This window comes from Nelumbo nucifera, chromosome 1, assembly GCF_055504915.1.
Source record: "Nelumbo nucifera cultivar China Antique chromosome 1, China Antique-T2T, whole genome shotgun sequence".
Taxonomy (NCBI): Eukaryota; Viridiplantae; Streptophyta; class Magnoliopsida; order Proteales; family Nelumbonaceae; genus Nelumbo; species Nelumbo nucifera.
Genome location: NC_142649.1, coordinates 176,737,373 through 176,762,120, shown reverse-complemented (window position 1 = coordinate 176,762,120; position 24,748 = coordinate 176,737,373). Strand labels below are relative to the sequence as shown.

The 24,748-nt window shown below is 37.8% G+C and overlaps 1 protein-coding gene across 5 annotated transcripts in view; it reads right to left on the bottom strand.

Moving 5' to 3' along the window:
- LOC104587248 (ERAD-associated E3 ubiquitin-protein ligase HRD1B-like) overlaps positions 1–21,019 on the bottom strand; it is a 35,082-nt gene extending 14,063 nt beyond the window's left edge. Inside the window, exons 1-6 of one of the 5 annotated variants that reach the window (XM_010244782.2) lie at positions 20,889–21,019; positions 18,873–19,417; positions 15,618–15,794; positions 6,533–6,682; positions 6,232–6,440; positions 5,862–6,015 (exon numbers count right to left, since the gene is read on the bottom strand). In XM_010244782.2, the coding sequence (XP_010243084.1) occupies positions 5,862–6,015; positions 6,232–6,440; positions 6,533–6,682; positions 15,618–15,794; positions 18,873–19,405 (1,223 nt within the window). In that variant the 5' untranslated portion in view covers positions 19,406–19,417; positions 20,889–21,019. Of the gene's footprint in view, positions 1–5,861; positions 6,016–6,231; positions 6,441–6,532; positions 6,683–15,617; positions 15,795–18,872; positions 19,418–19,858 lie in introns of all 5 variants that reach the window. The other 4 variants (XM_010244783.3, XM_088895388.1, XM_010244781.3 and 1 more) reach the window with 4 other exon arrangements.
- Between the last annotated feature and the right edge of the window lie 3,729 nt (positions 21,020–24,748).

The window sequence follows — 24,748 nt, the reverse complement described above, 5'->3', positions numbered from 1 at the left end:
AAACACTAAATTTTATTAACCCGCTCAAGTGTCCTCCCATCTATATCTCTCATAAACTCTTCTTTTCTTCTTCCCTCATCGCCATTACAACCACTGCAGCCCCTCGGCCGTATCTCTTCCTCCTGCTCTGCTTTAGACTTAAGATTATCAGTAGAGCAACCCTACTTCAGAGTTCAGATTTATGGTCAAGAGCCCTAAGCCCTGAACCAGAATTTTGGTCCTTATCAATGATAATGAGATTTAATAAACAATAAACTCCAAATAACCACCACAAACACTGTTTTTTCCATATAAGATATGAATCAATTTTTAGTATTTATTGTGAACTCTCCTAGAAGGTCGTTTTAATATTTATTTATGAAACATTCACTGTTACAGGGAATTCTGAAGATGAAACTTTCACTAAACAGATGTCCCATGCCCACACGCATGAAAACATGCGAAAGGGTTTAGTGGTTACCTTCTTTTCATCTAGATCGGTAGGTGCACAGATGTAATCCATCAATTCATAACTAAGAAAATGAAATCCAGAATAAAGCTACAAGGACGTCACCAACCCCACTAGGCAAGAGACCCTACCAAAAGTAAGAATGAATCGGAGTTTCAATGAAGATCTCTGGCACGCAATGGTGCTTGTTCCCTAAGTAGAAAGGGCAGAGGGATGAACTAGAGTTAGGGTTTGCAACAGGACACATGGATTTGAACTCCAAGGGTCCTCGAGCTCTGGAAGAAGAGAGTAACCTATCAGGAAAACAAAAAAGATAGAACATGAAAGTTGGTTGCAGTAGTTTCACGCCAGAAAGTGGTATAGCTCCTAACCGGCCAACTGGTTGCTGATGATCTCAAAGAAAGAAAACCCTAATACTCGATGGAGAAGAAAGAAGAATGAGAGAGAGAGAGAGGAGGAGAGATCGGTGAAAGGAGAGGAGGAAGAGAATTAGGCGGCAACTGGTTGTAGTGGTGGTGAGGAGGGTAGAAGAAAAGAGGAGTTTATGAGAGGTACGAAAGGGAAGAGAATTAGGCGGGTTAATAAAATTTAATATTTTTTCGGAGTCCAGACTACCGTTTAAATCCGGACTCCGTTAAATTAGAGTTTCAAAAATAAGGCAGCGTGGCAGCATTCCATTGGTGGGGACAGAAAATTTTTTGTCCCCTAGGGACAGACGATGTGAGCTCCCCCCCACTCTTTGCTTTTGCTCACAGTGCTCCAACTAATCAAATGATCCTTTTTCAACTCTCCTAGCTCCCATAAGAAATCCCTCATTATTTTCTCCAACCTTTTTGCCACCTTGACTGGAATTTTTAAGATAAATAAAAAATACTCAAGAATATTTGCAAAGATGAGTTTTATAAATGTTATGTTGCCTTCCAAAGAGACATAGTTCTTTTTCCAAGAAGCCAATTTCTTCATATATTTCTCCAGGACAGGGTTCCAAAAGTTAATCAACCTTGGGTTTCCTCCCAAAGATAGCCCAAGATAATTCAAAAGCCACTCAGAAATAAGACAACCCAAAATGTTAGCATAGTATCCAACCTCAACCTTACTCAAGTTTATCACTACCAAACAGCTTTTCCCAAGGTTGACTCCTAAATTGGAGATAAGTTCAAAACAACTCACAAATCACAAGGATTTGAAGGTTATGCAACTGATGAAGACTAATATCCTCACAAGTCATAACAGATGATAATATCATCCAGAAATTGCAGACAAGAAAAAACAACCATTCATAACCCACTCTAAGCCTTTAATCAAACCACAACTATTAGATCAAGAGATGAGACCACCAAGAACTTAGCTACCAAGGTGAACAAGAAAGGAGATAAAGGGTCACACTTCCTGAGTCCTTTCTTAGCCGGAAATAGATCCTTGGTAGAACCATTCATTAAAATCTAGTGGCAAGATTTGACAAGATTTGAGACACCCTTTTATCCAATTGCTCCAATGCATTCTAAGCCCACATTCATTCAACACTAGATCCCATAAATCTCATCCCCTCCTTACCTCTTCTCTTGAAGTCTTGGAGGCATTTATTGGCAATAAGGATTTGATCAATTACTTGTCAGCCTTAAACAAAGGCACCTTGGTTTTGTAAGATTATGGAAAAAGAAGACCATCTTGATTCTAAGGGACAGGACCTGTAATTGCTTTGTAGAGACTTCCCACAAGGATTATGGGTCTAAAAGTCCTTTGGATGATTCACACCGTGTCTCTTTGGAATGAGAGGCACAAAATTAGCATTTGCTTCAAAGTTAATAATCCCTCTCTTGTAGAACTCTTCAAATATAAGACCATTCTTTATAATGTCCCAACATTCTTGAAAAAAATCCTATTGAGAATAGTTGAGTTTTGGGCTGATATAACGTTTTTTATTTACATAGCATAGTTAGGGAGTTATTGGGCCTTAGGCCCATTAGTTTATGTTTCAAGTTAAGAGTGTTTTTAAGTTCTCACAAGTAGCCAACTTACTTAGGGCATACTTGTCTTTGTACTCTCTTTTATTTACGAGTATATAATCTAATGAAAAGGGCGGCCAGACCTAATTCGGAGTTTCTCCCATTCTCTTCTCTCTTCTCTCTTTTTCTCAGCTGAAACCTTTTCTTCTCTTTCTTTTCTTCTTTCTTTAACAGCTTTTATATCAAAACAGGTTGTCCAAACTTTTCTACTAGGATACATCCAGTCCTAGATAAATTTCCCAACACAAAATGATATTCACTACATAAATGAGCCAGCAAGCCATCAACATTTTTTTTTCAAATAGCAACTGGGTTGCTAACATCTTAAAAGACCAAGGATGAGTTGATGGCTACGCCAAACACATTCATTTCAGACCAGGCAATGGCCATGATATCCTTTTTTGAAGGGACACTAGGTGTGGTCGGGACCCTCTGTGTGAAGCATCCCTAACTCTGTTTGGCATCACAATCCAAGAGAAGGATAAGGTCAGTGGCTACTTTCAAATGCAGGGAGATCGTGTGCACCCCAACACTGAGAAGAAACATCCATGATCGGGAGTTACAGGAGCTAGCTTCGTTCATGGAAGCCATTAATAAAGCCCAGCCCAATGGTGAGCAGGAAGATCAAAGTCGCTGGAGGGTGGGCCAGAAAGAAAGCTTCATAGTAAAATCATGCTTTATTAATCTTTGGCAGGATGAAAGGGAGAAGGTGGAGTGGAGATGGATCTGGAGATCTAAGGTACATCCAGGGTGATCTTTTTTTCCTGTGAACACAGTGCTGGATAGAATCCTTATCCTTGACAAGCTGCAGAGTAGGGGTGTTCAGTTGGCAAACAGATGCAGCCTGTGCATGAGCCATCTAGAGACTGCTTCCCATTTGCTAATTCAATGTAAGGTTGCCCAAAGCTGTTAGTCGCACTGTCCAAAGCTGTTTGGTGTGCAATGGGTGACTCCAAAAGACTTGCAGGCTCAGTTGGTGGTGTGGCCAATGACAGGTTTTAGCAGAAAAGGTGTTATCTTCTAAAGAATAATTACAGGAGCAATCAGCAGGTGCTTATGGCAAGAAAGAAACAACAGAATCTTTAGAGACAAGTCAGGCCATTGAGCAGCTGAAAGGAAAAAATCAAATATCAAATGACTTTCTGATCAAGAGCTTACATGGAGTTTTTTGTTTTAAAGTATTCATTTATAGAATCAGTGGTATAGTATTATTCTTGATTCAGCTGATAGCTCTGACTAACTTTTTGTATAGCAGCAAGTGTTCCTCTCCCTCCCTATCTTTAACACAAATACTCACCTTTCAAAAAAACGATAAAATCTTAACAGCAAGCCATCAACCTAGGGTTTGAAGTACGGGTGCAACTAGGGTACCGACCATCATTGTCATCATCATCCAAGCCTTGTCCCAACAATATGGGGTTAACTACATGAATCCTGTTTCACCATTCCATTTGTTCAGTGCCATATCCATCATTAAATTATAGATGCTTAAATCATTTCTTATTACTTCCACCCAAGTCCTTTTCGACTTGCAACACAGGTACCCTGTTTGAAGAAGAATTTAGACAGCATCAAGCCTGAGCCCATTCAACTTTTAACAAATGCTCAATCCGAGCTTGCCCAAGTTGAACCCCTAGTTCACAGGTTAGCAAATAAATTCACTGACAATATGGCTATGTTTTGGTGATGGTTGTAAAAGAACTACTTGTAATTACTAAGGGAGAATAAGTGTGAATCCTTAACCTGCTTGCTGAACCTCTTAGGGCAGATCCACCTGGACACTTCGTTGGAAGACTCAAGAATCTGGGTAGGCTCTCCAGATGGCCTCTTTTCTTGCTCCTCTTTCTTCAAAGTACTTGCTTCCCCCAATCCTCTAGGTGGGACATTCCCTGTGAAAGAAATCTGGTGCAAGCCTATTCCCCTGAAGATCCAAGCTTTCTGTTGGGAAGTATTCCTTGGTAAGGTAAATACTTGTGATATGCTGCAGAAAAGAAGGCCATATATGTGCCTTTCTCCTCATGTGTGTTCACTGTGTAAGGAAAGTGGTGAGACCCTTTCTCATTTAATGATATCCTGTTCTTTTGTGTATCGAATTTGGGATTTCTTTTGTACTCTCTTTGCCTGCAGGTGGGCTCCCCCTAAAGATGTGGCAGGACTCTTCAACCATGATTTCTTGAGACAGAGAAAGAAAAGAGGGATGGTAATGTGGAAAGCAACAAAGGCAGCAATTTGTTGGGTAATATGGGAAGAGAAACAACAGAATTTTCTTGGAAAAAAGTAGAACAGTAGAGGAAGTGATTGATAATATCGAGGTGAAAGTAGCTCATTGGGCAAAACTCTCAGACTGCTTTCAAGTCTTCTCAGTCACAGATATTCTAAGAACATGGTTCGAAGTAACACAATCTTCGAGAGTAAGAGATAAAGTAAGGCCAGAGTGGAAACCACCTGAAGGCAATAAAGTAAAGCTGAATTTTGACGGGTGCTCATATGCATGGTTCAAAGTAACGATATGACATGCCCCGTATCGGGCATATTGTATCGTATCTTTTGAAAACGATACGATCCAAAACGCCTGTTTCCAGGTGTTTCGGACCCCCAATTTTTTTAATAATAAAAAGCATGCTAAAGCTTCCCAAGAAACCAAAATTTGAAAAAAAAAACTAAAAAAAATAGAGTTCCGGCCGTTTCTAAGTGTCGATACGATACGGCCGAAACTCATATTGTATCGATACTTTGAACCTTGCTCATATGGAAATCCAGGCATCTCAGGAATAAGAGGAGTATTAAGAAACCCTGACAAGAGGATATTGGGTATATTCTCAGGACCGATTGGCAACAGAAACTCGCTGAAGGCTGAACTATTGGCATTACTACAAGGGTTAAAGCTAGTCAAACAACTAGGATGCAAACATGTTGAAGTGAAAGAGGATTCAGAAGTAGTAATTCCATGGGCAACAAATAGCAGCCACACCCCATGGACGTTTAAACATGTGATTAGGGAAGTGGAGAAGATTGACAAGGAGGTTGAGGCTGAATTTAAATGGGTCCGAAGAAGTGCAAATGGGCTAGCTGATGGATTAGAAAAACAAGGGGCATTGAGACAGCAATTATTTTGGGCTACACTGTAATGAGGGATGAATAGAGTGAGGAAAAGGGATCAACAGTCCCATCATCAAATTGTATAAAATGCTTACAATCTGAATTTTAATAAAACACATATTTACTGATAAAAAAAACGAACTACTTGTAATTAGGGAAGGGAAGTTCTAGATAGAACCACTAGCCTAAACGTAAGGTGTGCTTCTACTTAGTGTACATAAATCATTTTTTACTCATAAGCATTAAAGTTTAACTAATAGCAATCACACATACTAAAAAAAAGGACCATGATAGCACATATAACATACCAAGCAAAAGCATTTGAAGAAGGATATACATAAGATTTCTCATAGATTGAAGCAGCTGCAGTAGCAGCTTGGAGTCTAGCATAATGCTGCCTCAGGTTATCATCCACTACACCATCTGCTGAACCCTGAGATGATGTACCAGCAGCTCCTGTTTCTGGTCAAAGTGGAAAGAAGTAAAGCTATTAGAAAGAAAGTTGGATCCATTTCTAGTATTTGATTTGTTAATCCCTAAATACTAAAAACTAGAAATGATCAACTCATCCATCTATCCATAAACCGCCACAGTTAAGAAGAAATAGTAATGGAACAACTCAACGTCATTAGAAGTATGACAAAGAAATCAAGCCAGTAAAGTGAATAAAAAGCTTACCTTGTTGATGAACCTCAGTGTGTATTCCCTGTTGCCCTCCAGCTGTGGTTGTCACATTCTCGGGTGGAACAACTAATGCTCTGCATGTTGGGCAAGTCTGTTGCCGCTCCAACCATGATCGAAGGCAATGCACATGAAAAAGGTGGCCACAGATGAGCTTCTTGGCTGTTATCATCTCCTCACGACAAATAATGCAGGTTGCATCACTCCTGCATACCCATCACAATTATTTTACAATGCTTAACGTAGTGACCTAATTAAAAAGTACAGGCCTAAAGAGGAAATCAAGTAAATGGCTCACGCATTAAGTTCTTCAGGTGTTGCATCAGGGAAGCGGTCATTCATGTTTGAAGTAATTTTCCGGTACCGAATATAATCAGCAACCCGGACCTTGAAGTTACGAAAAGTCTCATAAAGCTCTCGAATCAAATGTAATGGCACACCATAGTTCCTAAGGAAAGAAACACCAAATTCAGTAAAACATGAAACGAAAAGATTAATAACTGGGAAAAAAGCAATTTTTCTATAATTAGGAAAAAACAAGTATATTAACAAAGAGAACCAATTTAACAGGAACAGACGACTGTACAGTGGCCTATGAATATCAACTCCTTGCAAGAAACAAAGCCCGAGGCATGGACAATTACCAAGCATTTTTTCTTTTGAAGATCAATAAAGAAAAACAAAATTATTCATAAAAAAGGTGGTATTTTGTTTACTCATAAAACAGTTACCAAGATAATTCAGGTGGTACTTGGTTTAACGGGAATAAACAAAATGTATATCTAGGTGATGCAGGATCTGAAGTGTCAAAATTGGAATTTTGTGAAATTTTATGTACTTCTGTATTTTTTTGGACACCGGAGATAATTTTGCCATTTTTACAATTTTTCTGTAGGGTCCAATAATAGGGTTTGATTGTCTATTTATGATTTGTTTATGTTTAAAATTTCAGAGTCATTGCATAAGTGGGATAGAGTTCTTGAGTCTTCTTTGAATTGAAATAGGATATGATGGCTTAGTTTGAGTCCTACTAGGATTACTGAGTCTAACAGTTCGATCCTAGGACTATGAGTCTAACAGTTTGATTCCTAGGATTATTATGAGTTTACAGTCTATAAATATGTATGGATGTTTTACACAAAAAAAAAAAAGCAATGAAGTTTATTGAGTTTTCTTCTGCTTATGCTAATTATGGTGAGTGATTCCCATACCCTAGAGTGATTCTAGGCACCCCATGAGTGATTCCAGGTATTTTCTCTCTTTTTTCTATTCCTATTTTCTTTCTTGTTCCTTCAAGAAGCCATTACAGCCATCAACAGCCATAATTTCTGATCAAAGGTCATTCAACGTTCCCTAAGGACTAGAATTGAACCGGTCCTACATCACTAGGTGTTGTGTGCACCCACTTATTCAAACACAAAACCCTTCAAAAAACTAGGGTACAAATGTACAATGACTGGCTTTTCTCCCTAAAAGGTTCAACCTGTAAGTAGACCTGTTCATGGGTCGGGTAGCCCGACGGGCCGGCCGGTCCGACCCCCAGACGGGCTTGCGCATGAACTTTAGCCCGTGGGCTTGACAGCCCAACTATTTTACGGGTCGGGCTTGGGATTTGTCACAAAAGCCCGGCCCTCTCTCTCTCTCTCTCTCTCAGAGTTCTCACTCGCACGCACTCACATATTCTCAAGATTCAGGAACCGGCGAACTCAGGCACCGGCGCCACTAGTGAACTCAGTCGCCCCTCTCTCTCCGGCGATGAATCTTCTCTCTCTCTCCACCATTCCTCTCTCTCTTGTCTCTCTCGCAGTTCTCATTCTCATGCATTGTTGCATATTCTCATGAACCAGTGAACTCAAGCATCGGCAATGGCGAACTCAGGCACCGGCGCTAGCCGCACCACTAGTGAACTCAGTCACCCTGCATTTCAACCTCTGTTAGGTCGGGCTTCGGGCTCGGGCCCAAGTTGTAGGCCCATTTCGGGCCGGGCTCGGGCTCAAGCCTGAAAAAATCTTGTTAATGAAGAGTAAAAGCCCGGCCCGAGCCCGGCCCGGCCCGACCCATGAACAGGTCTACTTGTAAGTTAGGTCTCACACAAGAATATATCAAAGTAAATTTCTTAATAAGTACTACACTCAAGAACTCTCATCAAAGTCATACTGCTAAGCCAAAATCAAATTGCCCGTGCATTATATTGGTTAGCTTTCCCAATATGATGACCTACGCTTGAACTAAATTGTAACGTTTTTTCTTAATCCAATGTTTATAAATGCAACTAAACCAAACATATAGGCCAAGCTCCTTCAGTTGGGTTTGGGAAGCGCTGCAAGTTGCATATGGCAAGTAGATTGTTCTTGATCAACTGCTCCATGAGGTCTTCACAAACATTGTGATAAAGCCAAGAAAGTGGTTATTCACCTTAACATGGACTCATTCAGACATTGAAAAGTTCAGTTTTCGCTATACACTTACAAAGAATTCTTCTACAAGGGAGGGGGAAGGAGAGGAGGTAACTGTGCACTCCCCTCAAATTGTTCGAACTGATTCAGAGGTAATACAATATGGGGAAGTAAATATAGAAAAGTTGGTAGAGAGAGGTTCAGATTGGGAAATCACTTGGATTAGTCTTCTGGGGAGGGGAAGGTTTTGCCAAAATAGTGTTCGAGTAATTCGAGCAGAAGAAGAAAGAAGATAGAGAGAGAGAGAAAGAAAGAGAAATCCTAGAGAAAAACAAGGGGTGGAACGAGGAAGAGGAAGAAGAGGAAAATTTGGACGAGAACAAGTAAAGAGGAGTAGGACAGTGGGAGGGAAGGGAAGAGGGATGAAGATTCTCAGTTGGAATGTGAGAGGTTTGAGGGATGGGAAAAGATGGGAAATGGTAAGAAATCTAATTAGAAACACCAAACCAGATATGGTGTTGTTCCAAGAAATAAAACTGGAAAGTTTTGACTTGAGATTAAAACTGGATATTTGGGGAGAGGAGGGTGGAGAACGGGTGGATCTACAAGCTTCGAGATTGTTAGGAGGGCTTGTGATAATTTGGAGTTCAGAAGTCTCCAAAGTTGATTTATTGGAAAATTTCTGGAATTCATTTGAGTTACAGCCTTGTAATGTAGATGCATTCTCAGTTTAATGTTCTGGACATGTAATTGAAGTATATACTTGATGTTGTTGGTGTGTCATCTAGACAACCAATGTGATAGGATGTAACCTTCTCTTTTTATAAATTTTCTTTCTTCTTGATTCTTCAAAAAAAATAAATAAATAACTCTTCTACCAAGAGGAAGGCCAAATTTTAGTCACATGAAAAATTTTGGTTAACCAAACTTCAGGTTTTAATAGGAGATTCCTACTCAGGATTTTAAGCAAGAGGAAGTTGAATAAAATTCTCTACATGAGTAGACAAATGTAACAATTGTCAGTTTCGTAGTTTCAATTGCTAAAAATGGTGTTACACTTATAATAGGTATGTTCAAAGAGGCCCTTGCCAATATTTATGTAATTGGATAGAAATGGTTTAACACATCAGTTTTATTTTGTGTCTGTGTATAACGAAACATGCACACATCATGCATATAAATAATTGAGATTGATGCTAGCTGAAGCCAACCTCATATAGATAGGACAAGGTTTAGATGATGATGATAGATTGATTGCCAGGGGCCATGCCAATAATGAGAAACTCATGCACATATATGCATATATAAAATGCATTTGTAAGTGTCTGCAAATGCAAGTATATGTATATTCTAATAAAGGAAAATGAAGGTTAGGCATTATATGCATACTATATCTGCATCTACAATGTATACCTCAAAAGAAAAACAGTCTTTTGAAAAGAAATGACTGTTTAGAAAGTTGCAAAAATTCAAAAGGAAGTAGCAGAAATCAGAGTTCAAGATGAGAGAATAAGAAGAAGAAGGTGGCGGCAACTTGGGTTTAGAGAGAGAGATTTTTCGAACATAATCTCTTCTCTTACTCCCTTAATTCTATTTCATTAAGTTAAACTTTAGTAATTTACAGAGAGGCCCCTAGTTGTGCAGAAAATTAAAAAGACATAACATAAGAAAGAATAAAACCCAGATTAAGGCCCATTACAGCAAAGAACATAAAAGATAAAAATGATAAACAGCCTATGGGCCATTCGGCCCATCTTCTCTACACTCCCCCTCAAGCTGAGCATAGATGTCAATCATGCCAAGCTTGCCAGTATCATGCTGAAGTTTAGCCTTGGGAAAGCCCTTGGTAAGGAAATCAGGTAACTGTCCTTCAGAGGTGATGAAAGGTAGACACACTTCTCCAGAAGCCACTCTTTCTCGAATGAAGTGTCTGTCAACTTCAATATGCTTAGTTCTGTCATGTTGCACTGGGTTGTGAGCAATGTTGATGGCGGCCTGATTATCACAGTATAGCATCATTGGCTTATCATGCTCAATACCCAGTTCCTCCATCAAGAATCTAAGCCACAATAGTTCAGAAACTCCATGAGCCATGGCTCTGTATTCTGCTTCGGCTAAAGATTGAGCAACAACTGATTGTTTCTTGCTTCTCCAAGAGACAATATTACCTGCCACCAAGCTACAGTACCCAAAGGTAGATCTTCTGTCATCAATGTTTCCAACCCAGTCAGCATCTGTGTAGGCTTCAAGTTTCATATGGCCATGCTTAGCAAATAGAATTCCCTTTCCAAGGGAGCCCTTCAAATAACACAGAATCCGCCCTACTGCTGCCATGTGAGTATCCCTAGGAGCATGCATGAACTGACTGATGCAACTGACAGCATATGCAATGTCTGGCCGAGTCATGCATAGATAGAGAAGTTTTCCAAGTAGTCCCTATAAGACTCCCTTATCTTTTAACAATATTTCATCTGAAGCAGAGAGTTTATGGCTCATATCGATAGGAGTAGCAACTGGTCTAGCACCCATCTTCCCTATTTCAGAGAGCAAATCAAGAACATACTTTCGCTGAGAGATAACAATCTCATCCTTGGATCTACCAACTTTTATGCCAAAAAAGTATCCCAAATCTTTGTTCTCAAACTCTGTATGAAGGAAAGATTTGAGATCATTAATCCCTGATACATCATTACCAATCACAACAATATCATCAATATACACAATCAGGTAAACAGCCAAGGATCCTCTCCTCTTCACAAAGAGGGTATGATCAGATTGTGTCTGTACATAGCCAAAGCTAATAAGGGCAGCCCTAAACCTTTCAAACCATGCTCTAGAGGACTGTTTGAATCCATAAAAATATCTCTTCAGCCTGCAGACCTTTCCTTTCATATCTGTTTCATGCATCCCTAGAGGAAGAGACATATAGACCTCCTCATGTAACTCTCCATTCAGAAATGCATTCTTTACATCCAGTTGATAAAGTGGCCAGTCTGAGTGTGCAGCAAAAGATAGTAGAACTCTCACAGAAGTCATCTTGGCAACAGGGGCAAAGGTCTCCAGATAATTAATCCCATATGTCTATGTATAGCCTTTTGCAACCAGCCTAGCCTTGTACCTTTCAATGGTGCCATCAACATGATATTTGATAGTAAAAACCCACTTACAGCCTATTGAATCCTTTCCTTCAGGCAAATCAACCACTTCCCAAGTGTCATTCTTGTGCAGGGCATCAATTTCTGTTCTCATAGCATCCCTCCATTCTGAAATATTAAGAGCTTCTGACACAGACCTGGGAATTGGGTTAAAAGCAACAGAAGAAAGGTAGGCAAAATATGAAGGAGAGAGCAAACTATAAGAAAGGTGTTTGGAAATGCAATGTACAGTATACTTCCTTTTTCCTTTCCTAATAGCGATGGGGCTATCAAGGTCTGGGAAGGATGGCTCCAAAGGGGCTGTAACAGTACCTGTTGTCTCATCTGTAACTGGAAGTGCATGAGGCTCATGTGTTATGGGGGAAACAATCTGCTCATTTCTGGTTATCGGCCGTTGGTACAACCTGGGATTAAAAAGAGGGCAAGGAGGTAAAGGAGGAGGAATAGGAACACTAGAATGAGAGTGAAATGACTGATCCTCCCTTGACTCATTTGAAAGAGGAAAAGACTCGGCAAAAGACTCAACTGGGACAGGAAGAGGAAGAGCAAACACCTGTGACAAATCCTCCCCCTTTTTTTCAACGTCTCTCTAGAGAAGAACCATAAAAGGAAGAAAGTTCATCAAATGTGACATCCATTGAGACATACCGAGTGTCAGTCTTCGGATCAAAACAACAGTAACCCTTCTGTGTGGGGGAATAACCAAGGAAGATACACTTGTGGGCTTTTGGTTCAAATTTATGTCTCTGGACAATTGGGATATGTACATAACAAGTGCAGCCAAAGACACAAAGAGGAATAGGAAAAAAATCATTGTCTGGATGAAGAAGACTGAAGGGAGACTTAAACCCTAAAAACCTGGATGGCATACGGTTTATAAGGTAGGTAGCAGTGAGAACAACATCACCCCAAAATTTTGTAGGGACATGAGAGGCAAATAGAATACTTTTTACAACTTCAACAATATGTCTATTTTTTCTTTCAGCAACTCCATTATGTTCTGGGTCCTAACACAGGAGCTTTGATGAGTAATCCCTAAATCAGTGAGATAGCAGGTCAGGTTTTTCTCAAAATATTATTTTGCATTGTCGGATCTGAAAATTTTAATTTTGGTATCAAGCTGGTTAGGACAAATTCATGGAATTGCCTCGCAAGTCTGGGAACTTCATCATGGGATTTCATCAAAAATATCCAAGTGAACCGAAAAAAGTCATCAATGAACAAGATAAAATATTTGTAGCCACCCATAGAAGGTAAGTGGTAAGGCCCCCACACATCAAAGTGCACAATATTAAAAGGAGAAAAATATCTTTTATTACTCAGAGGATAATTGTTTCTACAATGTTTTGACAGTTCACAAGACTCACAATTAAGACTAGACAAACTAATTCCCTTAAACAGTTCTGGGAATAAATGACTTAATGCAGAAAAAGAAAGATGACCCAAACGAAAATGACATAACATGACTCGACTGATGGACTCTGTAGATGTAGACCCAAAAGCAGTTTTTCCAGGTTGTTCATGGCACTGTCCAAGAGTATCCAGCAGATATATTTCATTCGCCTCACGACCACTCCCAATCACCTTCTGAGAATCCAGATCTTAAAAAACACAGTAGGAAGGGAAGAAGGTTACACAACAGTTTAATGACTTAGTTAGGCTACTTATAGATAACAAGTTTGTATTTAGTCTGGGTACATGAAAAGCAGAAGGAAGAACCAAGGAGTTTGTAGCCTTGATGGTTCCCTTGCCGGAGATAGGAGCAAAAGATCCATCGGCTAGGGTAATTTTGTCATGTCCAGGAAGTAAATCATATGAAACAAACAAAGTGGAAAGGCCGGTCATATGATCAGAAGCACCAGAATCAATAATCCAAGGGATCCTACGATTACCTGAAATGGTTGCATGATTGGCAGAAGCCCGTGTACCTGACGGAGCAAATGCAGAAGAGGTTGAATTTCATGGAGGGTTGGAAGAAGAAGTCACACCCTCTAGGTGACTGATCATCCTCCCAAACTTCTCATATTCTGCCTTCATAGCTGCTAGCTGCTCACTAGTTGTCATCTCTTCAGTTTGGTATCTGTCACTATCTGGACCAGCAGCAACATTGGCACTCCCTACCTTCATATTATCAGACTTCTTCTGAAACCGAAGTGGTAGAAGCTCAGGATGCAATTTCCAGCACTTGTCTTTAATGTGTTTTGGCTTTTTACAATACTCACAGATAATCTCTTTTTCCCTGAGCTACTTGGAGTCCCTGCAACCCCCTTGGGTTTCACTCCCATATTAGCAAAGTGATCATTTAGACCAGCCCCTTGGACCTAGACAAGCCTTCTGATTTCTTCACTACTTACCAAGGCATATGCTTGAGACAGTGAGATACTATCCTTGGATAAAATATTTTGCTCTGTAGTGTCGTACTCTAGATTTAGCCCTGTCAAGAACTCAAACACCATGTTTCTCTCAACCAGTTTTTGTAGGTCTCAGCATCATTAGTGGTGTCCCAGGCTACAGCTTCTATCAAATCTATTTCTTGCCATAAAGACTTCAGTGTTGAGAAGTATACAGCTAATAGTTTCTCCTCCTGTCTCAAATTCTTCACATCACTTCTCAACTTGTAAATCCTGGCCACATTTAATTTTTGGGAATAGGTTTCAGCAACACTATCCCAAATTTCCTTTGCTAAATTCATCTACAAATAGTGCTAACTAATTTGTGATTGCATTAAGTTCACAAGCCATCCAATAACAGTATAATTTTCTTACATCCACTTTTCATATGATAGATCATCTTTCGGATGAGTCTTTTTGCTCCCTGAGATAAAACCCCATTTGCTTCTACTACAAATATGATTTTTTACTGATTGTGACCAACCCAGATAATTAGTTCCATCCAGCTTGACTGTGGTCAGGAGTAGAGAGTCTACAGAGGCTCCCGAAACCTGTCTGGATTCAGCAACATGCTTGTTTTCAAAGTCTGAGGAGTTCATCTTCTTAAATACTTCAAAAATGACTTCAAACAACAGCAAATGAAGACAGAACAAAAATTGTGTTGTGAGCCAACCTCTATGCAGTCATACCAGTAACCTGCATCACACCCGGAAGACGAGAGAAACAGAGAAAGCTCAGCTGCTCCTTGTAGACTTCACAGAACACCAATCCACTTGATTCGATCTTCAAGAAGAATGAGAAGGCCTTCAGTCATTGAGCGCCTAGGTCAAAATCCCTGTGGGGCCCGCAATCAGATTTCTCTAGAAAATTAGGGTTTCAAGCAACACACTTGAATCTGTCAAGAGGACGACAAAACCAGTCCCCTTCTCTCCAGAAACCACTAACAACTGGGCTGAAATAGGTTCCTTAACTATTCATACGATTCAATTCTCCATACACACTATGTATGGGAAAAGAAAATGTGAAAATGAGGGAAAAACGAGCCTGCTCTGATACCAAGAAGAAAAACAGCCTTTTGAAAAGAAAGGATTGTTTAGAAAGTTGCAAAAATTCAAAAGAAATTAGCAGAAATCAGAGTTCAAGAGGAGAGAAGAAGAAGAAGAAGGTGGCGGCAACTTGGGTTCAGAGAGATTTTTCGAACATAACCTCTTCTCTTACTCCCTTAATTCTATTTCATTAAGTTAAACTTTAATAATTTATAAAGAGGCCCCTAGTTAGGCAAAAAATTAAAAAGACATAACATAAGAAAGAATAAAGCCCAGATTAAGGCCCATTACAGCAAAGAACATAAAAGATAAAAAGGATAAACAGCCTATGGGCCATTCAGCCCATCTTCTCTACAACCTCCAAATAGAAAATTCAATGTTGAATGAATCACTTACACAAAAATCAGAAAGAAGAAGCATAGGTACATAGATAAGTGAAGCAAATCACGTATAAGCTCCAAGTAAAAGGTGTAAACTGCTTTTCTCTCCCATTGTCCTTCCATCAGCATGTCGCTAATATAGAAAATATATTTTACAAATGTTGACACTATAGTTGTAGCTAGTATCATGTACCTGAAACACAATAATCAAGGTCGTTATTTAAAGCTAAAAAATGAATAAAACAAGCAGAACATTTCTACTATGATTGTAATGCTTTAGGAAATTAATATTTGAGGAAATATCAGGAGTTTTTCTTGTAAGCTCTATATATACCAATGTAACACTAACACCTCTTGTCCAATACTCAGTTGCATCTCACCATTGAATGTACAGAATCACACCACACATTCACATACTTACAAAGAGAAATGAATTCTCGATTCATTCTTTGCCCAACACTCTAGACTAGTATTGCACAAGATTAGAGATGAGAGTTAAGACTCCTCAAGGGTTTTGGGCAAAGCTCTCTCTAGTTTTATATTGCTTTTCTTTTATTTTAATATAATTTTTATGTTAGCATAAAAAATCATATCTTTATCTTTGTTTGTGTGTACTTTTCTATTTCCCCAAATTCAATACATCCTTTTTTGAGAGACAGCAATGTATTTGCATTGATATAAACAAAAAAAGGGGATGTTGATCAGGAAAAAAAAAAGGAAACCCTAGTATACAGTCAGTGACTGTACAACATGAATACAAGGGCTCCTAAAAAACAAGGAGCCCATCCCCAAATCAGCCCATCAAGCACTCAATAGAATACAAATTATTAAAGAAAACATCCATGAACAGGCTAGAAGAAGATAACCACAAAAACAACTACCCATCAGCCCCCCTAATGACTTCATCCACAGTGGTCCAGGATTCCTTAAAATTCTAGTGTTCCTTTCAAACCATACAATCCAGACAGCCACAGCAGAAATTGACTTCCAAAAAGCTTTTCATCTCTTACCAAGGCCTTCAATTACCCACCCCCCAAAGGTCTCGTTAAGAGATTTGGGAAACACCTAACTAATACCAAGGACCTTTGAGAAAAAATACCACACTTCCCTGCTCAAAAGGCAATGGATAAATAGGTGATCAAATATTTCCAGGTTACAGAGTGCAATCAATATTCTGAATTGGCATACCTTTTCTGCTCTGATGAACCTTAGTTAGGCACTTGTTATGTGCAGCCACCCACATTAAAAATGCCACCTTCATTGGCACCAAATAGTTCCAAACAATATTACATGAAAAAGGATTCTGCAATTGAGTTAAGATCCTTGGACATGATTTAACAGTAAGCCTTGTCACCCTTCCTCCACTTCCACACCCCTGATTCCTCCATTTTTGGACATAATTGTGTTCAGGAGAGATGCCACTTCCCCCAGTTCCCAGTCCTCGAAATTCCTCCTGATGATGGTGTCCAAACCACATTTCCCCCACTTGCTCATAACAATAAGATATGTGCCCCCCTTTACCTGCTGCAATCTCAAAAAGGGCAGGATCATTTTCAATGCATCTTAATCCTATTTTTAGTCTACCTTTTACTTCTAAATCATTAATCTCTTTTGTTGACAAATCAGTCCAGCCCTTCCTTTCTTATGATCCTCAAAACCTACCTTTTAAGTTCCCACTTGAGCCCTTAATTCTTAGTTTTGATTGTTCAGCTTCTCTGAGTGTTTGCCCTACATCGGGTCCCTTTTCATCACCTTTTAACATGTTTTCTTTATTCACTTCTAATTTCAACCTGAGGGCAACATTATCACACACAAGTTCAGTTTCATGGCTAGTATACCACATAAGTAATCAGGGCAAATATACCTAACCTATTTGAAAGCACCGGTTATCTTTTTATCATGTTTTTTTTAATTCTTTTTCACTTTCAAACCAGGGGCTTTACAACAACACGACACCTAATTTTCATTTCATAGTAAACAACCACTTATTTTAAATTAATTAGCAAAGGAAAATCCAGTAAAGCCCTTAAACCCTTTTCAAACACGTTTTGGTCCTGAGTAGGAAATATTCAAACATATCATCAAGTTGTTAATCCTTGAATAATTTTCATTTCAACCATTCAAAATTAACTAACAGATGGGATATCTGAAGCTTTCTCAAATAATAAATTTATTTCTGCATTTTTTATCAGTAGGTTTTGTTAGTTAAACAAAAGAATAGTGTACAATGAATATACAAAGAAACATGCCAAACCACCCCATATAATCTAACCCATGTGTCCTATTTGTACTACAAAATTCAAGTTACACCTCTTTCCCCTTGAAAGTTTCCCCCAAAATAATTGGATCCTATTCACTCCTTGAGTAGCCAGGGTTTCAGCCATTGCGTTGGCTGATCTGACTCTAGTCCCCTTGTCAGTTTTGCTATTCTCTTATTGTTTGCCTATGGATCCAAGGACCTATGCTGTTATGAACAAGCCAGCCCAATACAACTTTAGAATCTCTTTCAACCTTAAAATTCCTGAAGTTATAAAGATTTTCCCAGTCTAAGTGCATGTAGAACACATCCAGAAATTCCACCCCTATAGAGTCCCCATAGCCAATGGGACTCAAGAACAAAGATATTACATTCTCATCATGGTCCCTAAAAACTCCTCCAACATCTGAAGCTCCTCAGTTGCCCAAACATCACCCATCATTATTTAATAAATTTCATGATCTTACCTTCTTGAGGTAAATTTGCTTATGCACATTTACCTTTTAATTATTTATTTTCTACCAATTTTTTCACATATATAGGATATTTGAATATGCATTGAATATATAATTTCCATGCATAGAAATGCATGTGTACATGAGGCCAAGGTCTTAAACTGGACCTTAATTCCTCATGGAAGTGGAACAAATTCATGGATGTTTTTGGATGGAATATTATGCTACTTCTAGCCAATAAAATTTTCCTTGGGCTTCCAAAAGCATCCATGAATTTGTTCCATACCCCTTATTTAGTAGACAGGAATAGATAGCCAAGTCAAGTCCATAGGCAATTCTTTAAAATATGCTGCCTATTGCATGTATACAAAAAAGACTTGAGGCATGTATAGGGGAAAAGTGCAAATAACCATTGCAGTGCACGTAAGTTTTTTTAAGATAAAAACTGAAAATGACAAAATAGTTGGAGACAGATACTCTTAATGTACAATCAATAGCAAGAAACATTTTAATCACGAGTATATAAATAATAAGAAATGCATAAGCATAAGCCACTTACTCAAATGAAAAGAAAATAGAAACAGAAGCCTGCCATGTCTGTATCAAATGTTTCAAATAACTGTACAAGAAGAGACTATCCAAGATAAGAAGGAAACCCATGAAAGACACAATCCGGATATGAGACAACATGGGAACAGATGGAGTCGTCTCAATGTACTCAACCCTCTTCTGAGCCAACCAATGCAAAGCTTTAATTAACAGGAGAGCAGTTACCATTGCAAGAAACATAACAGAGAAATCTTGTCGGAATATTGTAATCACAAAAAGGATTTCCATGATCTCCCTCCATGACTGTTCATTCAATCTCTCAACTTCTGCTTCTCTGAGGGACCCAAGGAACAAGCGCTTAATTAACTGCCACAAAATGCACATGATGACCAGACCCATATTTAAAAGAAGCACCAAACTGATCTTGGATGTGGACAGATACACCATAGCTGGGTAAAATTGACCTCTACTGCTGAAGGCATGATAAATTATAGCAAGTGTGCCCACTAAACTAAGCCCGGCATAAGTTTGCAGCCTCATCATCACTTATATGAGCTGTTTCAGCACATCATTTAGAAGAACACAAATCAGACCCATATCCAAATTGAAAGTAAGTTCCAATAACTTATGGGACAACAGAAAACCATTTGGCATGTACACATTTGTATTTTATATAAAGCAGAAAATCATCATCTATAATGAAATTGGCACAGATTCTAATATTATTTCAAAAGATTCATCAAATGAATTTCACTTGGATATTGTTGTGTTATAGGCAATACAGGCAAAGGGGTTGATGATTTTGGCATTAGCCAGATAAAAGCAGAAGATGGTTGGAGAATACCACCCCTGCGTGAATAAGATAAATCACTGGACTGGAGGTCTGTTACTAGTGGATTTGTTTGAAAGTCATCCTTTTTGCAGGATGGGACGGTTATTTATATGGTTCACCTCTGCAGGGTGCTTTCTTGAGTTAAGTGTGTTTGCTTCTGTCACCTGCCTATGATTTGGTGCGCTTTCCTTCTTTCAGGTGCAGACAGGGCTGTGGAACTACTTTTCTCCTTCTGAGGGAGTTTTTTCCTTCCTTTATGCTTATCTTACCCTTTACCTTTCATTGGTAATATAAATTTTATCTCTCGTTACCTATAAAAAAAAATAATTCCAACAATATTCCACCTTATATATGAATCTGCGCCTCTGTGGGTTAGAATGCCAATGAAAAAATAGATGAAATGATCCTCAATCTACAGCTAGGCAACTTCTAAATGCCAACTTAAACTTCTCTTCTCCTAAATTTTATAAGAACAGGCACAAAAAAATAAGATAAATATAAAAAATAAAATAAAACTATATAGAACAGACTCTATCTTCTAAACCTACGAAATCTAAAAACTATATTCAATAGGGGAAAAGGCTAAAGAAAAACATTAAGCTCCTTTTTTTCTGATTCTCGACGCCAGAGAGGACCAGCTCTAGAGACAGCAAAAATAGGAGAGTCGAACTACAAAACATCCAAGTATTGAAACTGCCAACAATAGATTCAATCGGAACAAGTTTAAAAAATAGATAAGCTCCACAAAAAATTGACCCTAATAGAGTGTAACTCCCAAATTACTAATACGCAGTTCAAAAAATGCACTGATGAAACAAATATGATAGATTTGGGAAAATTGATTCTACGCAAAAAGAAAAAGAGGGAAGTTAAATACTGTGATAGGTCGAATTTCACGAGAAATACTGCAAGCTTGGAGGTGGAAGGTTTCTTAAAGGAGTCCCTGAAGAAAACATCGTTTCAGAAAACCCTAATTGAGACTGCAAAATTCAATTTGCACTGGAAGAAGGAGCCCTAATGACAAGACCAAGGCTCGATCGAATACCGCGACTTCTTATCCGAAGAAAAATTAATAATTTTGAGATCAAACCCAACAGAAAAAAACCCTAAATTCTGCTTTACTACAGATTAACGATTTGCAAATAATAAGTCGAATTAATTCGAGAATCAAGAATACTTACTAGATATTCGTACCTGGAAGTCTGGAACAGTCGAGCAGAAATCGAATTAGAGTAGAATTTCGTCGACCGAGTCGACGCGGAAAACACGCAAACGTGAAAAACCGAGTCCCGGTCTCTCGTGAACAACCGATGTCAGACACGCTGTCTAACCTATCAGAAAAAGACACTTGTCCATTCTTTAGAGGTGGCGGCCACGTAGTAACATTCGTAATTAGCGGAAGACGTTTAGGTGGGGTTTGATGAATCTGAAGAAAATTCAGATATGAAAAGTCAATCTAAAATTTATTGATTTTACCATCTAAAATTTATTGATTTTACTATTTTACCTCTATAACATATTATTTGGAAATGTGGAGTTCAATTTACATTATCTCATAAAAAATAATTTTCAACCTCAAAATAATATTGAAACAATACAAATAATAAATTATTAATTATTAATTAATAAATAAAATTATTAAAATTAAAAAAAAATAATTAATGACTATAAAAATATTAAAATAATTAATGATTACTAATTAATAATTTACACAAATAAAAATTAAAATATTTTTTTAAAAATAATGAAATAAATAATAAATAACACGAGTAAATTTAATAATAAATAATTAATGTTTAATAAAAAATAATAAAAATTTGCGGTGGAAGACAGGGAGAGAGATAAGGGGAGGGAGGGAGGAGAGAGAGAGAAGACAGGGGGAGAGAGCCACCGCTGCTGGTTGCAACGATGATGGCAGTGGTGGGAGAGAGAGAGAAAGAGAGAGAGTCGCTGCAAGTTGCAGCAGCAGTGGCGGTAAGACTGGGCTGAGACAGAAAGTGAGAGAACCGTTGCGGCATTGGTTCTTCTCTCTCTTTCTCTCTCTCTCTCTCTCTTGTAGCGGCAATGGCGGTTGAAAGACAGGGCGGAGAGAGAGAGAAAGAGAGAGAGAGAGAATGCAACGGTGGTGGTGGTTGTGGAGCTTCGTTAGTTCACAGTGAGGGTTCAATTCGATTTACATGAAGGACAAAAATATGTAATATTAAAATTTCTTTGAGAGTATTTATGTCATTTATGCACCCCTAAATTGGGTCTGAGCGCATTAAGCAACTTCTCCAACTCTTATAAATTAAGATATAAAATCCAATTTCAAATTTGTAATAAGAGGTAAAACCAAACAAAACAAGGTGTCTGAAAAGCAAACTTTTTAGAATCAGACATCTAAAAAGTGCAATCAAACGCCACCTTACATAGGGAGGACAACACTATCGGACCTCACTAGTTTAGGACTGTTAGATTGGAAGTTTTCATGTGAGAAATTGATAGCTTTGTTGGTTCTGTACAAACTAACAACTAAGGTTATAATTGCAGGGGTGATCATGGGTCAGGCCGGGCTTAGCACCCACAAACTACAGCCTAGGCTCGGGCCCATGTCAAGCTAGGGCGAGCTTTGGTCCCAAGTCATTAATTAAAGTTTTGTCTAATGTATATTATAATATTTATTATATAAGATATAATATATTTTTGATATGTGTATAAGATACAATATATGATATATTGTATATTATGCGTGTCATTTTAATTTTATAATATAACATTATATATATATATATATATATATATAAATAAGACGGTCCACGTCACCTTGCTTCTCCTTGCTCCATTACCCCAATCCTTCATTTTCCATGTCACCTTGATATATTTTATATTAATTTATTATAATTACATTTATTTTGATTAATAGTAAAAAAATTAGGCTTAAAAAAGTAAATAATTAATTTACTATACATTACTACTAATCAATAGCAGTTTTAATACTCTTTTGGAAATTATCATACAATATTATAATTTACTGTTATTTAATTTACTCTTAATTGATTAGTTATAGAAAATTATTAGAATTGTATGAATGGCAAAATTTGTTAAGAACTGTCCCTTGACTCTTGCAAAATTTATTTAGAACATTCCCTTGACTCTCTCTCTCTCTCTCTAAGTGCTCCCAATCATCATTATAGGTTCCATTTTTTTAAATATATTGAGGTCTAATTTGAATTCATGATTTGGCCGCAATAAGATGTAGCTAATGTTTGGATCTTTATTCAACCATGTTTTAGGATAAGAAGTTGGAAAATAATAATTCTCTAAGCATGATGTTTAATTAATATGTGAACAAACCGGTTCAATAAACCAAATTGTTATATATATATATATATAGCCATTTCAGTAGATTTTTGTGTCTTTACCTGTATCTCATGTGAATTGGGGATTTCACCCGAATCCTCTATTGGCTCCATACATTTTCGGTGATGGGTAACCTGTAATTATATATTTATAGGTACAAGAGCTGACATTTGGGCAAAACAAGTAATATCCAATGGTCTAAATTGTATATTCATCATGGATAATCTGAACTCATGGTTAGATCAATTTGGAATTGGAATTGGAATTAGAATTGGAATGGTCTATTTCTATAGTCTGTTTGACTCAAGAAGTAAATTGGAATAAGTTGAAAATGGGATTCCATTCCCATGGGAGGGGAGGAAATGGCTATTCCCTCAAATGGATAAATGTCATTCCACTAGGAATGGAAATGAGATTCCAATTCCACCCAACCAAACAGTTGGAATCGGAATGACCCATTTTGGTTTCAATTCCAGACCCTTAATCCCATGAACCAAATGGGCCGTAAATTTTATTTCTATATGGTGTGTTATGAATGAAAAAAGTTGACATAACTTGAACCTATGACTCTACTAAACAAATAACACTCAAACCAATTGCAATCCATATTTGTTCTACAAATACAATGGATACGGTTGGATTGGATGCATATTCAATCCAATTATAAATATATCAAGTTTAGATCACCCTTAATTGGATTGTATTCAAATTCATGTTTGGACGAAATAGACACTCGTTTACAACAATATTTCATGGGTTTCGTGAGTTTATGACCAATTGGAAATTAGATATAAGACGAAAAACAGTACCCAATGAACATATATGTTAATGCTATTTGGTTGGATTCTATATTTAATATAGTATCATACAACAATATGCACATAATAGTTTATGAAAGGGCTACAAAGATATTTCTAGTGTCAAGGCTCACCCAAGAATCAAGTTTTACACACATATCTGTCCATAGTTTTAGGACAATGTAATTCATATTAAACACAAAAATACAGACACAAGATAATATACAACTCATTCCACTAAGATTGTAAACCAATTGCAAGGCTACTATGTCATTGATAGGAAGAGAATATAATGCTAATCAAAATTTTACCATCTCAGCATTCAAGTAGGGGCAACCCGTCATATGTCGATTCCCACATCATTCAATCATGGAGTAGGAACAACATGTTTAGTTATGCCATGCTCTTCTCTACTAATAATGAATTGACTGCACAGAAGGATATAGGTATCAGTGGTGAAACTGAATTAAGGGACATGGTTTATAGTTTGGGAAGGGTGGGCCTTGGTGTAAAATTTGAGTTACTTCATTGCGATGTGGGTGATCAAGGTTCAAATCTTGAAAACAACCTCTTTGTATGTAATCTCACATTGGCAAGAGCCTTGTGCACTAGCATATAACTTGCAAAGTCGCAATTGAATGAAGATTTAGAGGTGTAAATATGTTTTAGATGCATAACAGATGATAAGAAGATTAACAAGCATAAATGGATTATTTCTTGAATCGTCAAATACTGATAGAACAACATTTTTTAATCAAGTTCTTTTTTTTTCAACACGTTCGTTTTAGTTATGTAAATAGGAATATGAATGTAGTAACATATATGCATTTTTTGTCTATTAACAAAAGTGTCTTGATAATAATGTAACTAAGAACTCAGAATTATGGACTTCTAAATTCTATTGTCTTTTAACGAAGG